Below are 16758 nucleotides of genomic sequence, written 5' to 3' on the forward strand. Positions count from 1 at the left end.
GGGTCGTGGGAAGTTTCAGCTGAACCCTAGAAGATTTGAAATGTAATAGCATGTGTTGTGACATAGTGTAAAATGACTGAGACCAGAGTAATAGGCTCTTGTCAGTGAGATTTTATGAGCTGGCAAACAAGAAAGTGAGCTGTTAATGGCTGTTAATTTGGGCCATGAGATGAGAATACTCAGCAAGGTTTGCATACACAATTCCTCAAAAGAAAGAAAATTAACTGCTTTTCTCAGACTATGTCTACTGTCACAAAATTCCCAAACTTCAAAAGCTTTTTCGGGAAAACTGAGGAGATCTGTTTTTTGTTTTATTCTCTCTGATAGGATGAAAAGGCTCTGCAATGGAAGACAATATGAAGAAACTTTCACTAAAGAGAGAGGTCCGACTCCTTTACTGCAGGAGGAAGAACAGTGGCACCCTTAACATGAATCCATAAGGATCATATGTAATACTGAACAAGATACGTGAAGCTTTGCAGTATTTACTTCCAGTACCAAATTGAGCTGAACTGCAACGGAAAAGTGGGATTTCACCATGGCCACTGCTGAAAGTGAACAGAGTGTGTGAAGAGGATGGACAAAGTGTGCCAAGACAACTGGCCCACTAGATCTGAACGTGCAATCTGCTTTGAATACTTCTGCTCCCTCCCCCATTTCTTTGAAAATCCCTAGGTGGTGCAACATTCAGTGAGCCTTTGAGGAATGTCTGTTCTTTCTGAGAAGACTTAGAGCACTGAGAGAAGAAGGGCAGAAGGGTAAGTGCATGAGAGGGAAAAAACAGTAAAGGAGCCCTACTGTCAGAAGTAAAATCTGTCTGACCGTCTTTTACTCACCCTTTTTTATGACTGAATTAGCAAAGTCCAGTGTCTCTGGGGTTTTAGCCCTCAGTCTTTGTGATTAAAACATGTTTATGTTGAGGATAGCTCACTTTATCATCCACTTCTGATTAAACAGAATCCAGTTGTGCTGTCTGTACTGTGGTATCAGCCAGTTGTTACTAAAATGACATCAGTGCTTTAATCTTTAGGACTCTCCATTCTTACAGGGCTCAAACCACATCCACTGCATGAGCTGCTGTTGCCTTTGAACTGTGAAGTGTTAAGGCTGCTTCTGCTAAATGCAATGAATTATAACCCTTTTTGCAAATGACACATAATATCATACTTCCTGCTGTGAGAAAGTGATTCTATTTCTTTTGTCATTCCATTGAAAAGCGATTTAAAACAAATAAACAAAAATGGAAGTGGATTTTTTTTCCTGATTTTCTTTGAAATACTCCCATGGAAAATGTCCAGCAAACTCGAATGATCAGATATGTACAGAGTAGGACATTTGGTAAGCTTTCCCCTGTGACTGAACAGGATATTGCTATTAGTGAAGTGTGATTCACCATTAAAGTAGTCTCTGATGAGATAACAGTTAAGCAATTACACAGTTTGTAATGTTTTCTAAAGTTAAACTGTCATGTAAAAGGTGTAATCTTTGTCTTCTAGGAAGTTTTGTTACAAATTGTTACCAAGTTTTAGGGAAGATTATGTGAATAATTTACAACTACAGAAGTCAACTGACTGTTTGGGTCACAGGAGTAAGTTGTACAGAAAAGTCCCTGGATAGGAACAACAGTTAGATGAAAGAATGTGTCTTCAACTTTTATGTACGTAATGTCATGAAAACAAATCTGTGTCAGAAAGTTATATGGCCCTCTGAAAAGCTTTTGAATGTGGCTCTAAGTACAGAATCCATACAATTAATGGCAATGTAGTTCTGACAGCTTGACCACACCCAAGCTTTCCTTGACCTTAGGCTGTGCAAGAATGCTTATTTCTACAACAGCTTTCTATTGACAGGCAGATGGATTTGAGATGCCTTTATATTATTTTATTTCAATGAAAAGCAAACAATCGACAAAGGAAGCTCGCTAGACTTTGATTTTTTTTTTTTTCTTTTTATTCAATAAAACACATAGCATCATTTTACAGGAAAAAGAAAATACTGTGCACAGTGCTATGATTTTCTTAAAAAGGATGCAAATTTCCTCTTATTCCTGTTAAGTGGTATAATTAACAAGGGTACGTTCTCATCCTCTTGCTCCGCTTTTATTTTTGAATGGGATCATCATCTATACAATAGTTAATTCCAGAAGTTAAAACAATTAGACTATGTGGAATTCATTAGATGAGTGTGACCCTAACTCCAGCATCTTGGTGCCAGGTGAGATGAAAACCCTTGGCTCCAGTTGAAGGTGGATTCCCCTGACTAAAGCTGTGCAGGAAAAGGAACATCATGCTCAAAATGACTCAGCACAGGGCTCAGGTAAGGAAGGGGTCAGGACAGGTGGGTTGTGTCTGTGGTAAGGGCTCATAGTACAGACCTAGAGTGACACCAGACAAGCACAGGAACGTAAGCAGCAGCTCAGGGAGATTGCTCTACTGTAGATGCTGTTTTCTAATATATTCTAGCTACAGGATCAAGAAACTCTAGAACAGCCTCAAAGTGAAGCAGGAGTGATGGTTTAAAGCTCTTGCTCCTTACTGGAAAAGTTCTATGTTATAGAAATGTAGCTTGTCCATTCCCTCAAAGACTAGCGACTTTCAGCGCTGAAGTTGGGAACTGAGCAGGGCCAGACTCCCTCTGTTGCTTAAGCTTTCATTATACACCAAGTTATTTTTTTTTTTACAGGCTTGTATTTGAATGAAAAACATTTTACTTGTTAGTTATTAAAATCATATTACAACCCTAATGTGTCTTTTTATAGGAACGAAACAGATTGTATGCTGTACTGATATTTCTGTGCCTGCCAAATTTCAGTGAGATGTTCCTGATGTTAACAATATTGCTTTCAGTAGGCTTTTCTGTGGTATATAGTGAAAAGCAGTAAAAGACTGCTCTTGCAGGGCTGTGTGGAAAGGCTCTTACAGATAAAAAATAGTGACTTTACTAATCTAGCTTGTGTAAGAATAATGTGCTTTAGTGGTATTTCCTTTACATATATTTTAAATAGATATTATAACTGAAAATCTGGTACTAGGACAAACATGAAAAAGGACAAAGCATCGTGACAAAGAGGAAAGCAGTGTGGTTATGTAAAGCTTATTACTGTTTTCACAGTGCAAAGCAAGTCTAAAAAGAATGGCATGCTGATCTCAAACACACTTTGCATTGACAAAATACATATTTTTGCATAGTCTATCTAGGGAGATAGACTGTTCTATTGACTTATATTTTTTCAGTTAGGCTGTTGCTTTAAAATAAGACATGAAATGTCATTAGAAAATTAAAAACCTCTGATTAACAGCTTATTATAACTAAAAAGTGAAACACTTAAAAGTATGCTGGATAAGAATGATGTGTGGCTTGCACAACTTGTGAGTAATTTTATGAAGCCAGGAAAAATTACCTCATGGTTAACAAACTGGCTGAATAATAATAAATATAAGTATTCCCTCTGCTACCACAGACTTTCTATATGTGCATAGGTGAGTCACAATTCCTTCCTAATTCTGTTCGTTTACAAAACTGTAATAGTAGACAGTACTGTCTATGCCTTTACATAGACAGTATAAGGAAAACCCCCTCACATTTACAGTTCTCAGGCATTCAGATGCTATGGTGGCAAGTGCCGTTTAAATCTCTCAAACAAACTGGCAAAATCATACATCTTCGTAAAATAAAACCCGCATCTCACATGGGACTAAAAACACCTCAGCACATATTAATTTCTTTACTGTACAACAAATGGGGTTTTGCGTTCCTTTGAGGACTGTTTAACTTGCACGACAAATGAAGCAGGGATTCTACCCGCAACTCCTCTACGTCATTTTCTTGCTTCCATTCAAGGCTGCCTTTTGTGCTCAGGAACACGGCAACTCACCTCATACCCTTTCAGACAGGGTGCACTTGCAGGCGTGCAGACAAGCACAGCAAGCAAGTCCACCAACTCGGTGGCTCTCCCAGGCTCCACAAAGCACAGCCACACACAGCGTTCCCACAGCCGGCTTTGCCCTCTCCTCTGAGTCATGCTGCTACCTTCAGCAGACTGCTGTTATGAAAAAAAACACCTTTCCCACAGACACAAGGAGAAACTGCAAACACTTTCAAACTTAATACTACTTGCTTCATTCACACAAGTCTCAGCCTTTCCCAGTAACTTTCTAATTTAAGAAGTAAAGAGAAGGGACTTGATAGTGACAGCATCTTTCAAACAATAAAGCACCTTCTGGCACACTTACAGATCTGTGCTTGCCAGCATATTCAACCCAATCTATGGTCTCTTCTTGAAGGTAAAAAAAAATAAATTTATAAAATATCTTACTGCTTTTTACATGATTATTATAAAGTCAGTGCAAAGTTAAAACCTTTTGGAAAACTTCAATGATTTTTTTTTTTTTTTTCACTTCAGCAACATTTATACCAAGAGGAACAAAAAATTTCCTGGCTTCCTCGGCAAGGCAAAGCTGTTCTGCAAACTAGTACGTCTTACAGAACTTAGTATGTCTCCTCAACATTTTCTGATCTATTGGCAATCAATACCAAGTCATCTCATGCGGAAGCAACATCACACTTTGCCAGCATGCCTCCATGTTCTTCTGTTTAATGTTGTGTGGCTGCAAGTAATATATAAAGCTCTCAAGGACAAGGCACAGCTCAAGAGCCCCAGAGAGAGACCCTTGTGGAAGGAGGATAAGTGCATGAAAGAAAGGAAAAAACTGAAAAGAAAAAATCTTAAAGAAATCTTTTGCTATCTACATTTCAGTGTATCCCCATATCAACTTTAAGTCTTTGACACAAAATAAACAACATTTGTTAAGTGCTTATTTAGTACGCAAATTCTTCATCACTTCTTAAATTCAGAAGTAACAAAGATGAGGTGTGACTTATAATACTAGAAAAAGCTTGCCAGTGCTGAATTTCCTATTTGTGCTCTTTCGTTAATTATCATTTTGCACACTTTAAACTCATTGGTTTAAATAGCTACACAATACATTTACAGTGACAGTTTATGAAGCACCCTCCTGGCTACTCCAAGATATACAGCAAGAGTCAAACTTTCAGGGTACCTCTAAACATTTTCTGCATAAATATGGACATTTCACTTTGCAGATACAAATTGTGCCCCTGCTTATTTGAGTACAGTGTGCAATCAGATGGGCTTGAATGTTTTGTGCATACATTTTTAGGCCTGCCAAAAACCTATTCCAAGTTCAGTTACGTAATTTAATGGATCAATCCTTTATGGTCTGCTTGACCACAAAAATACCTTTCTTGGGGTATCCTGCGTTCAGCTGGACACACTAAAACAAGAAGAAAGAGAAGTTCAAGATTTCTGTAATTTTCACCCAAAATTCTGCAGGTGCTTCTCTCTTCTGAATTGTCATTACATCAGTTAGCATACAGTATCTGGTGCATTCTCAAAGTTTGCACATTTTGCTTCATGAACTGACAGTCTGCTTTCACAGAACTGACATAAGGAGCAAATTTTGAAAATGATGCTTTTTCATTTTGAAATCATAAGGTGATAAAAAAAGATGGGAATTGCTAGCTGCAGGCTGACTTGTTGCATAATTTAAAAAGAAAAATGTCTCCACATACATAGGTATATAAAAATATGATTCTGCATTTTCTATATTAAAAAACATCAGAATCTTTGAGCTCAGTTACTCTCAAAAAACAAGTAACAATTGAAAGTATGTCCTTAATTATCACAAAATGCCATAAAGGTGTTTATTATTCCTTTGCATCATCCTTTTGCCAGTGTGTTCGATTTGCTTCTTGTTGTTCTGCTTCTTCTTTTTTTAATGCACCAGAGTTTAGAAAACATTGTGACCACTGCATCTAAGTTTATAATTTTACAGTAACATTTTTGAGGCAGACCTGAGCAAAAATTTCTGCTTTTTTTTTTTTTTTTTTAAATCTTTACTTCTCCATTTTCTTCTTTAGTGGTCTCTTGAAAAATCCAGCCTGCAGAAGAGAAAAAAAGTGACTAAGAACTGCTCAAAATATACAACCTATATTGGTAGCATTCATGCGCTAGTTCTTACTACTATTTTACTTCTTTCGATACAGTAAAATCTCATTTCATATTTTATCACTGAAGTACAACATTGTTTTTCCTGGAATGGACAAACTAAAGAGACGTGATGAAAGCAGCAAAAGGAGTACAGTTAATATATAGTAAGCAATTGCTGAGTCATTGTTATGCTCACATAATGCCAAAGGCTAAACCAATTAATAATATTTGGTACTCAATTGAACATATAATACTTTATTTTATACTTGTGTGAATTTTTTCAAGAGATTATGCATTTTCAAATTTATAAACTGTTAGAATCTAATGCAAGCATGAACCAAGTATTTTATCTTGGAGAAGAGTGCCCACTTGTGGCAATACTTACACCACTTATCATCTTGCACAAAGAGAAAACCTGGTTATCAAAAGCCACAGCCAAAGCTAAATAAAAACCCCTTAAAAATCCCTTAATCGTAGTAAAATATCTTTTTGGTTTTCTTTTTATAATGTACTGGAAATACAGGTTTCAACTGGTTAGCACTGCATGTTACAGAACAGAACAATGTAGCGTTATTATTTAGTAATTTCTACAACATTTCACTCTACTTATTAGATAATATTGTCTGTGAGATTCTTAGTTATGAGAAGGACATGGCAGAGTATTTAATCATATTTTTTTAATTTCATGAAGACAAGAAGATGCAGCTTACCTTCCACAAAGCAAATATAAGCAGTGCAAGAATCAAGAGTCCAGCAAAGATGCTCAGGAGGATAACCCATAAGGGGACTGTCCCTGGTGGGAGTTCTTTGGAAATCTTAACCATGGTCTGCAAAGTGTTCAGAATGTAAGCAATAAATAACTTGTCCTTCTAAAATATCAATGAAGCATGAATGTTATCACTATGCAGTGATTTTCCAGGGTACCACTGCATTCTAAGTATAAGAATTTGTCGGAGGAAATTGAGAAAATAATCTCCAACATGCAACACTGTATTTACATAATATCTTGCACTTTGTATACCCATTAATTTCATGAGAGTTGGCCTGCTATAAGTTGGTAATCATTGTCATGAAGCATACAGGACCAAACCCATGAGTAGTCAAAGTATATGTTAGGAAGTCTTTTCAGTATATTCTTTATCACTCGGTGTCTGCCTCCCTGAAAGGTGGCAGTGATTAACATGCTTCTAAATCAAATAAATAAAGTAAGAGTACAGGGCTGTGTAGATACTAATTTTATTTTAAATCAGGCCTATCTGGTGTAAAATAAACTGAAATAAGGAATATTCACATTTAAATACATATGAATATATAGAAGTTTGAGTTATTTTAACTTAAGAATTTTTTAGAGGAACAACTTTATAGTTCAAAAAAGCATTGAAGAGCTCCACACTAAAAATTCAGTTTTAAGTTATGTTTTTAAAAAAGTTTATTCTGAAATTTCCTGGTTTGTAAAGGCAGCTCTCATTATCTGCAAACATTTCAGCTGTGTTTTCACACCTAGATTGAATTTTAATCTATCACTTAAAAGAAATGCCTGGATACAATAACAGATAATTGTTGACCTGTGATGTTTGTATTTCCAAAAATATTTTGCACAAGATGTAATTCACACTGAATATTACTTTGCTTTAAATTTTGGGGGTGTTAACAATAATGACACATAATAAGACATTTACTTAAAAATGAACAGTGTTATAAATAAGTTCCTGCATGTACAAGTTATCACAGAAAAACAATGCATTAACCACTATAAATCTTTTGGAATAAAGAGTATTAAAAAATAAATTAAATTTCTAACAAAATTAAAGACATTTGTCTTGATACTTGACACCACTGCTATGTTGTTATATACTTTCTTATCTAAGAAAATGACAGGGAACTTCTGAAAAATAAAAGATCCTGTTTCAAACTGATATCCTGGGTAATGAAGTGGAAAGAAATAATAAATAAAATACAATGTACTTCTAAATGACCCAGGACAATTTAAATAATACTATCCATTCCTTAAAATAATTTAAATTATAATTTTAATTTATACAGATGCAAGAAGCATTTATCCTGCTACAGGCAGAAGTACTTCAGACAGTACTTCTCACCCAGATACACTGGTCGGCAATGGGATTTTGGTATCATCTGACTAATTCTGACATTTCTACTGTAATATGAAATCACTTTTATTTAGAGCAGGATAATACATTACAATAGGTAACAATCAATTCACTAGTAATAAATGAAAACTGATGATTCAGTAGCACAATAAATCCTATGAAGAATAAATCCATGAACTATCATGTTATTACCTCTAGTTTTTGATGGTCATTTCTCAAAATCAGTGATGAGTTCTCACTCCTAAGTAACGCTTTCACAACAAGGGTTAAGCTGTGAATACTTGCCTGGAAGAAGACAGACATGGCTATGGTTTACAGTTAGATAGTTTGAGGTAGAAAGCTTCATAGAAATGAGAAGGGTGAAAGCAAAACTTAATGCTAAGGTTTTTGGAGGTGCTGAGAAATGTGAAATTCAATGGAGCTGTTCATGTGTGCCACCTTCAACACACACACATCACTGTTTACAAGACAGCAATAAAGCTTTCAAAGAATAGAGAGCAGAGATTTTGAAGAAATAATAATTAATCCTGGAATACTACTTTGGACCCAGGGACAGATTCAGGCTTCCTAAAATTCTGCTGTATCTCCACTCCTGTCCTGTTATTTTACAGACAAAACCAAAGAGACAAAACAGGAACTCAGTATCAGAAATCTATCAGCTGAGAAAAATGGACCACAGCCTGGTCATTGTTGTAACTATCAGACAATATTGAGGTGTGCCCTGAGGTGAAGACTCTCTCCTCTGCTCTTTTTGATTAAAAAATAATTTCTAGACTTGAAAAATCTTTCCAGATTAAAAATCACTTAAAAATTATATGCTTCTACATACCCCTCCTTACATCTGCTGAATTAGAATTTGTTGATGCATCAGTAGCTATTAAAAAAAAGGACCATCAATACAGGATAAGTAAGGGGTTTCCTCTTACTATGTTTTGAAAATCCTGCTAAGTTCTAAGTACTTACTTTAAGGATAATAAAATACATGTAACTTAGTATTGAGGAAATTTTAAAATAGCAAGAGAAATGATTTCAAATACTAGGGGACTGTGGAGACTTAAGAAAATGAAATGTGTCATTTTAGTAAACATTAGAAATGTTGGCTTAAGTTTCTCAAACCCAAGAGTATTCTGAATACAAATGGGATTTACTTACTTTTATGATGGTAGGTTTCCATACTCTTAATGAAACATTCACTTGGTATATGTCAGATGGGACCAGGGCACAATTAATAGATGCACAGCTGTATGTATCACAGTCCTATTTAAAAGGAAATAGCATGAATTAATAGGAAAAGACTTTCACATTACTAAAATAAAACCATGTAAACTATGATATATACAGATCACAGACTTGCTATGACACCAGTACTAAACTGATATTAATCACTGAGGCTTTTTGTGTAAAAATGACACTGTAGTTTATAAAATGAGTTGAGATATTCATACTGTGGTAGAATACACTCAGTTTTTGCAGGCTTCCTTAGCCTTGAGGATGCTCTGTTACTGTAGGTATGCAGCAAAAGGCATCAGCGGAGTTCATAAAGGAGGTACAGCCTATAACAGCAAGCGGTTTTTTGCCAGCACAGCTATGGCTTCCCTGCAGTGTTTCTTGATCCTTTCAAATTGTGGGACACTTGTATGTTCCAAGCAAGGCAGGATAAGTGTGTGAAGAAATAAGCATCTTTACTTCCCAGGGTCACTTTCTAGCTGGGAGGGCAGCAGAATTATGTTCAACACTCCAGAAACATTTGCTTAGCCTAGACCTTTATTACTTCTGTGAAGGACTGAAGCATGACAAAATACTCTTCTCATATGGAATAGTTTCATCTGCACCAGAAACTCGGCTTGTACTGCTATGCTGAGGAGGCCATATGATGGCTTTCCCTCTGACATGCCGTCATAAGTACAGCAGCAAAATTACTTTGCAACTCTTCTGTTGTGTAAACGTGAGAGGCCAATCCCTTCCAAATAGGATCATCAAATACATTTCTACCAGTTGCATGGAAAATCTATCAGATCAGAGAGCTAGCATTCGAAAGTATTTTCAACTGGATGTCTAGAAAATTTGCAAGGGAGATGAGAAGCTTTTAAACTATTACCATTTATTAATTGCAATGGGAATATAGAAGGCAAAGATTTACTCAGCTATCAAATGTACTACTATTATTTATACATGTGCTAGACCTAAAAAACCCTCAAAACAATCCACCCCAAATACAGTTCCACATACAGTTTTGTAGCTAAATAACTAGTCTACATAAAGATGGCTTTTCAGGCTATGAAGACAAAGTGACTTTCCATAGGATACAGTTTTAGAGAAGCTTTTATATATTTATTGCAGAAGTACTATGCTCCAATATCTGGGTTAATATCTGGGATGAATATATATACCATACATAGGCTTACCATAATTGTATCCTTTGTAGGTTCTTTTATTTTTGGCAACACAAATGGTTTACCAGTGCCGATCTTTAAGGGATCTACAGGGTAACTAGTTTGGCAGATGGCATTCTGTTAGAAGAAGTAAAAATATTATTCTTAGTGTCTGAATATGCAATCAATTTAAAAAAAATGTTCTGGAAACAAGGCAACATTAATAATATTTAGTAACATTATTAACATTTACTAATCACTAAATGCAATAAACCTGCATATTGCAAGAGTGAAGATTAGGAAATTCAGATGGTATAGGTATTTTAAGTATAATTATTCAAACAGAAAATGAGTTTTTATGAGATAATTGAACCTAAATTCTATTCAGCTACTTAAACATCTGCAGAAGGAAACAAGAACTTCTTGCAAGATGGCCACTATGTGAAGCAGCAAGGGTTGTCTATTGAAAGAGCTAAATAGCTTTTGCATGGGAATCCACAGAGGTTCTACCTTAGCAGTAGGTTAAGTGACAGGCAGGTTAAGTGCAGGATTCAGGAGCCTCTGCTGCAGTACTCGGGGAAGGGCAGCAGGTGCTGGAGCACTGTTAGACCTCCATGTCTCCTTCAAAGGCAGCTGGGAAAACCTTCAGTGTCTTTGGTGAGGGGGCAATTTGGTTTTTTTCAGTCAGGCCATTCACTTTCAGATGGCTAGCATGAAGAGGATTGCAAATCCCCTGCAGTGCACTTTGGCACCCTACTATCACTGGGGTGTAGCTAGCCATAGGTGAATTATACCTATAGAAAAAGCACGGATTTGTTGATTTTATGTGCAAACTTGGGTCAAATATGGTGATTGCCTAGGAATTAAAATAAGGGGGGAAGGAATTTAGGAACAGACATAATTCCTTTGTATTCTAAACACTAAATATTTTGGAGTTTGGGGATTTCTTTTTTTGTTTTTGTTTTAAAGTGAACACTGAACTTTCATTTAGAGCATTTGGTTTATTTTTCAGTGGTGCAACACCTCAAAACTAATTGAAATATTTGGAGAGAGGTGCACTTGTGTGTCTGTCTCTGAGTGAAAGATAAAATAATAAAAAAAAAAGAGGTTTGGTCACCACTTAGTGATATTTGGGTTCTTCAGCCATCCATTCACTGATATAGCACTACTTTTAATGTCTACATATCTGGAATCAAGGGCTTTGCTGGAATTGTGATCTCCTTCAGCTGCTTTGGAGTAATGAAACAGAAAAACTCTGATGAGGGCTGCAGTGAAAAGCATTTGAAAGATAATGACCTACCATCCCCTTCAAGGTGTCTCAGAGCCCCAGAGAAGGAAGAAGCCAGAGTGCTGGAGAGCAGACATGCAGGAAGGCTAATTTCAGCAACCAAAAGAAGAGGACTGAACAGGAGACTGAGCTCTAGATGTACATAGCAGGACTAGAGCATTTGCAATAGGCGCTGCTGACAATGGAGATAAACAGGCTCAGTAGGCAAAACTAAGAAAGAAACTTGTGTCACTCATACCTCAGTCTGGACCTCTCATCACTTGGAAATTTATAAAATTAACCTTGTTATAGTCCAGTTATTGTTCAACACAATTTTAGATTTGCTTGTTTCCTTTTAAAAAAACTTGTCTTTTTATGCACATCTGTACATGCTCTTAAAACACTAGCATCTTCTCTTAGCATCTTAGATACTAAAAGCAGTATCTACCTTGAAGAGAGGCATAATCCCAAATGTTTGCATTTTGCAGTTCCTTCCAACAAAGGAATTTCCAAAATGTAAATTAATCACAGAAATATGAATTTCTAGCTTACTTGAGAATGTGACAATGCAGTAAGGTAGAGAAGAGTGTTCTTGGCTGCTGTTACATTGGGAAATAAGATCTGCAGTGTGAGGTTTGGCATTGGAAAGTGTTCACCTTTTTCAATCTATAAAAAAAAAGAAAAACATTTTGATGAGTACTTTCCTTATTTTGTTGGTATTTGGTTGTGAGTTTTTTTCCTTTCCCTCTGTGGTTTTTTATGTTTCCACAATCAGTTATGCAAAACCTGGTTTGATGTACTCTTTCCCTGAGAACAGCCTGTTGTGAATAAGGAGACACATTCTTCTGTGGTCTTTGGTAATACAATGCTCTTACTGAAGGAAATCAAATGAACAGGATGAAAGGGGCCATTCTGACATAAATGCCTTCTTGTTATCTTGTTTACTGTATCCTTTTATCATCTGGGACTTCTAGCTAAGGCAATTTCATTTCAATTTTTAATAAAGCCTTTATTAATGTTATTTCATAAAGCTTCAAGATGGGAGAGGAGCCATTGCAGTAGCGGTTGCTCCTGCTGGTTCCTCCTTAGGTCTGCTTAGGCAACAGCCCTCCTACTCATCTGCTCCTCTTCCCTCTGATCTTCCCTCCTGAAGATCACAGGACATATCTGTAAGTTGCTGCTCCTTCTGAACAGGCTTGCCAGGGCTGAGGATGGAGAAAACACCTAGGTGGAATTGCTCGTAGGTGAATTGGTGATCTTTTCTCTGAAGTGGATGAGCTTAATAAAAATTGAAAAACCTGTTTAACTTTGTTCTTCTGACTACTCATCTGTGACAAGCTGGTTGTAGAGATGAGTTTTGCTCACAAGATCGTAAGTGGTATGCTCTGCAGTTTACCAGCTTTCACATTCAGAAAGCAAAGATTTTGAAATTTGATGAATAATGCCTTAAACATCCACAAAAGCTTTGAGATTACTGGATTTGAACGCTTCAACTAAGAACAGTCGCTGAGTAAAACACTATATTTGGGCTAAAAAACAGAAAAAACCCTTTGCTATTGCTATTTAGTGAAAGCAAGAACTTTCCCATGCCCCATTTTTTACAGATAGAAGTTGATACAGACTTTTATTCTTTTTATACAGGACCCTTGTTCAGCTTTGAATTTGACACTGGGGAACAAGGCTGCTCTCAAGATAACTAAATTCAGTCCTACTGCAACTTGAGGCTGGGCCTCTAGTCCATTAAATATCTCTTCCAACTGATTATAGCTTGCAGTATTCCTTCCATTAGGAAGACAACATTCTTGGGGCATGGCATTTGCCTTTTTCAAAGCTGACTGAATTTTAGAAGTACCCGTTCTAAACTGCAATGAACATAGGTTAAGTTCTCATGTAACATGCTTTCTTTCCCCTGCTGAGGGCAGCAGCTCTAAAAAACACCAGAACTATTCTGCAGAGGTGGACCACTCTGAGAACCTCCGACTCACCTTATTCCAAAGCAAGCAAGAAAAAAAAAAGGTGTTAAGCACAAAATACCCATGTACAAGGTTTAACATATTGCATAGGTGCTATATGCTATCACATTAAGCAATTCAAATGAAATGAAAAATAAAAAATTAAGCCAGTACCTATATCATACACTTTTAATTGTTTCTTACCCTATAATGCAGAGTAACTTCATCCCCAATCTGCTCTGTTGTGTTAATAGCAGTAGGGAGAGTATCATTTGCTGCAATTATAACATGGTGCTCTTTGAAAACACTGTGGGTTAAAAGAAAAACACACAAAAACCTCAATAAGCACACAAACTTCATAAAAACTCCAGCAGTTAATAATATAGGTCTTTTCCAGGACTAGTCTTGCAATTAAAAGTGCACTGCTACTTCCACTGAAGTTCAAATCATCCATTTTCTTAGTAGGACTCACTTTTTATTATTTATGTTTTAAATGTTTTGTTCAGATAAAACTACAAAATGAGCAAATATTGTTCCCCAAAATAATACTTCAGGGCCCACTTTTGCTGTTCTTATTCTAGCTGTGCAGTCCCTTATCCTGAGCATTGCCATGTGAAACAAGCAGGGTTCTATAAAAGACAGAACCAAGTAAAAGCAGAATAAACCCAGCATGTTCTAATTTCAACCTTATTCCTTATGGGACAAACGAAGACTGGATTTGAACCAGGAAATGCATCCAAAATTAATTTCACTTAATTATTTACACCTGTACACTATGCAATGCAGTCTACTAATAATATTTATGTTTTTCAGGGGTGGAATTTAACTGAATTCTGGCTATTTCTGAAAATAACAAGTACTACAAGACCTACATTAATGTTTATGTCTGAACTGATTAAAAAAACCAAAACCCTGAGAATCTAAGTTAGGCTAATCTTGGAAGCTGGAAATCAAACATCACACTGTGCGCTATTATAGCGATACAAACTCATGTCCATCAGGAAGCAGGAAGCATTTACTTTCTTATGTGAAATGCCTTTGAATGAATAGAGCAAAGTACAAGAATCAATAAAAGCTGCTGTTATACTTGCAAACTGGAGATCAAATTTAAATAGACAAAACGGAGATACAGCAAGATAGGGACAGTAACTCACCATCATTTCATGTAATTGCTCTTTTCAGTGAAGCCTGTGCTTCCTGTTCATCAGACTAGAAGCTGTCATTTGTAGATACTGAGCACAGCTCAACAACAAAACCAATACGATACCCTCTTTAAACACCCACTATTCACTGTGTTAGCAAATAGAAGTACAAAAAAGCATCAATACCTTACAAATATTAATCCTACTTCATATTTTACTGGAATTGTAACATGTCCTCTGTTGTCACTCAAGGTCTCAGGTGGTTCTTCACTGTCACTAAAATAAAACAACATACGCCACTCAGACCAGAGTGTGCAGATGCAACATGACTACTAGGTAGGAATGGATCTTAAGAAAACGAAATACCTACATCTCTGGGTATGAAAACACACTATTATTTCCAGTTAATTACTATCTCCTAAAAATAAATTCAAAATATTATTTCCACTAAATAAAAAGTTAAGTCCTGCACCAGTTCCAGCTCAGAAATGCATCTTTGTTAAATATATAGATTGCAGTTGACTTAATGAAAATGGATCAATTAAGGGCCACTGCTCTCACACCATCCCTGGATTTTGCAGGGGGAGCAAGCACTGAGGGCAAATGCATTCCTTTATCACAGATCACTTTTGCAATGCTCTTGCTCTTTGAAGGCCAGACCTTTTCATATAGCATAAACTGTGATTCATGCAAAAGTATTCACTGATTTTGTAAGAGAATAAACCCTTTCTGAAGGTAAACCTACTGGAAATTGTGACTAATTTGTGACTCCCAGGCTTACTATAAACAGCTGTTTATTTAGTCTATTCCATCCACTGTTGGACCAAGTACATCTGTAAAGATGCCGGCTATATAGATTGTTTAGCACTTCTGAGTTCAGAAAAGTCGTCTTTGTTTTACTATGAAACACAAAGCTGTAGACCATTCTAAGGGGAAAAAAAACCAATTAAAAATCTGAAGGTAAGCAAGTAATGAATGCAACTAACCTTGTTGCATACACATGAACAGTAGCATTTTCCAGGAGATATGATGCATTGAATTGGAATGATATTTTAAAGGAAATCTGTTTAGAGAAATACATTACACATTTTAAAAGGGAGAAAAAATAATAAAAGCACAGTAATAACGTTTGATCTGATGACAAATGAGCAACTGCGCTACTTTCATCTATGGAATCTTTGTTCACATTTTAATACTTTTCTATGAATGAATCCACTTTTTTGAGTTTGTCCCAAACAAGAAGGAAATCTAATATTTATTGCTTATTAAACAGAAGCTGAGATTTTCAGAATTGAGAAGCCTCAGTAAAACTTACTATATAGTATATTAGAAATACATAGCTAAATAATCCTTAACAGAAACCAACTGGTCTTGCAAGCAGTTTATCAAAACATTTTTTTTTTTTAATCTAATGAGGAAGAAACAAAGCTTTAAAACCTGGCAATTTACAGTGGAAATGAGCTGTCTATAGAATGCTGCTGGAATCTCAATACATGGTAAACCACCTAGAATACTGAACATAAATACATGTTTATAATGCAAATAAACAACTACCAGATCTCACAAAAATTCCCTACTCATTATATATATTATATTTTTTATATATATATATATATAAAATGTATATCTATCTATCTATCTATCTACAGGTATTTCTTCATATAAAAAAAAAAAGAGCCAGGAAGATGGTTTAAAAAGGAATGTATTAGGCTTGCTTATAAATGAGTCAGAGATTTATTGATTTCTGATTGCAAAGGCGAGTATGAAATTTCTAAATTTCGGGATCTATAGCTACAGATGAACTAACAATCAAAGCACAAAAGGAAAATGTGAAATACTCAGTAAAGCAGGGAGTGGAGATTGTGGGCACTGACATCGGTTAGAATGTTTACTTGGCTGCAAGA

At 36.0% G+C, this 16758-nt stretch overlaps 1 protein-coding gene across 2 annotated transcripts in view; it reads right to left on the bottom strand.

Moving 5' to 3' along the window:
* Positions 1–2102: 2102 nt before the first annotated feature.
* ITGA1 (integrin subunit alpha 1) overlaps positions 2103–16758 on the bottom strand; it is an 80822-nt gene continuing 66166 nt past the window's right edge. The window contains exons 22-30 of one of the 2 annotated variants that reach the window (XM_040580853.1): positions 15841–15917; positions 15041–15130; positions 13917–14019; positions 12313–12426; positions 10527–10631; positions 9274–9378; positions 8314–8406; positions 6721–6837; positions 2103–5961 (exon numbers count right to left, since the gene is read on the bottom strand). In XM_040580853.1, coding sequence (XP_040436787.1) covers positions 5917–5961; positions 6721–6837; positions 8314–8406; positions 9274–9378; positions 10527–10631; positions 12313–12426; positions 13917–14019; positions 15041–15130; positions 15841–15917 — 849 coding nt within the window. In that variant the 3' untranslated portion in view covers positions 2103–5916. Of the gene's footprint in view, positions 5962–6720; positions 6838–8313; positions 8407–9273; positions 9379–10526; positions 10632–11176; positions 11957–12312; positions 12427–13916; positions 14020–15040; positions 15131–15840; positions 15918–16758 lie in introns of those variants that run through there. The other variant, XM_040580854.1, reaches the window with a different exon arrangement.

The sequence above is a fragment of the Falco naumanni genome, chromosome Z, assembly GCF_017639655.2.
Source record: "Falco naumanni isolate bFalNau1 chromosome Z, bFalNau1.pat, whole genome shotgun sequence".
Classification (NCBI taxonomy): Eukaryota; Metazoa; Chordata; class Aves; order Falconiformes; family Falconidae; genus Falco; species Falco naumanni.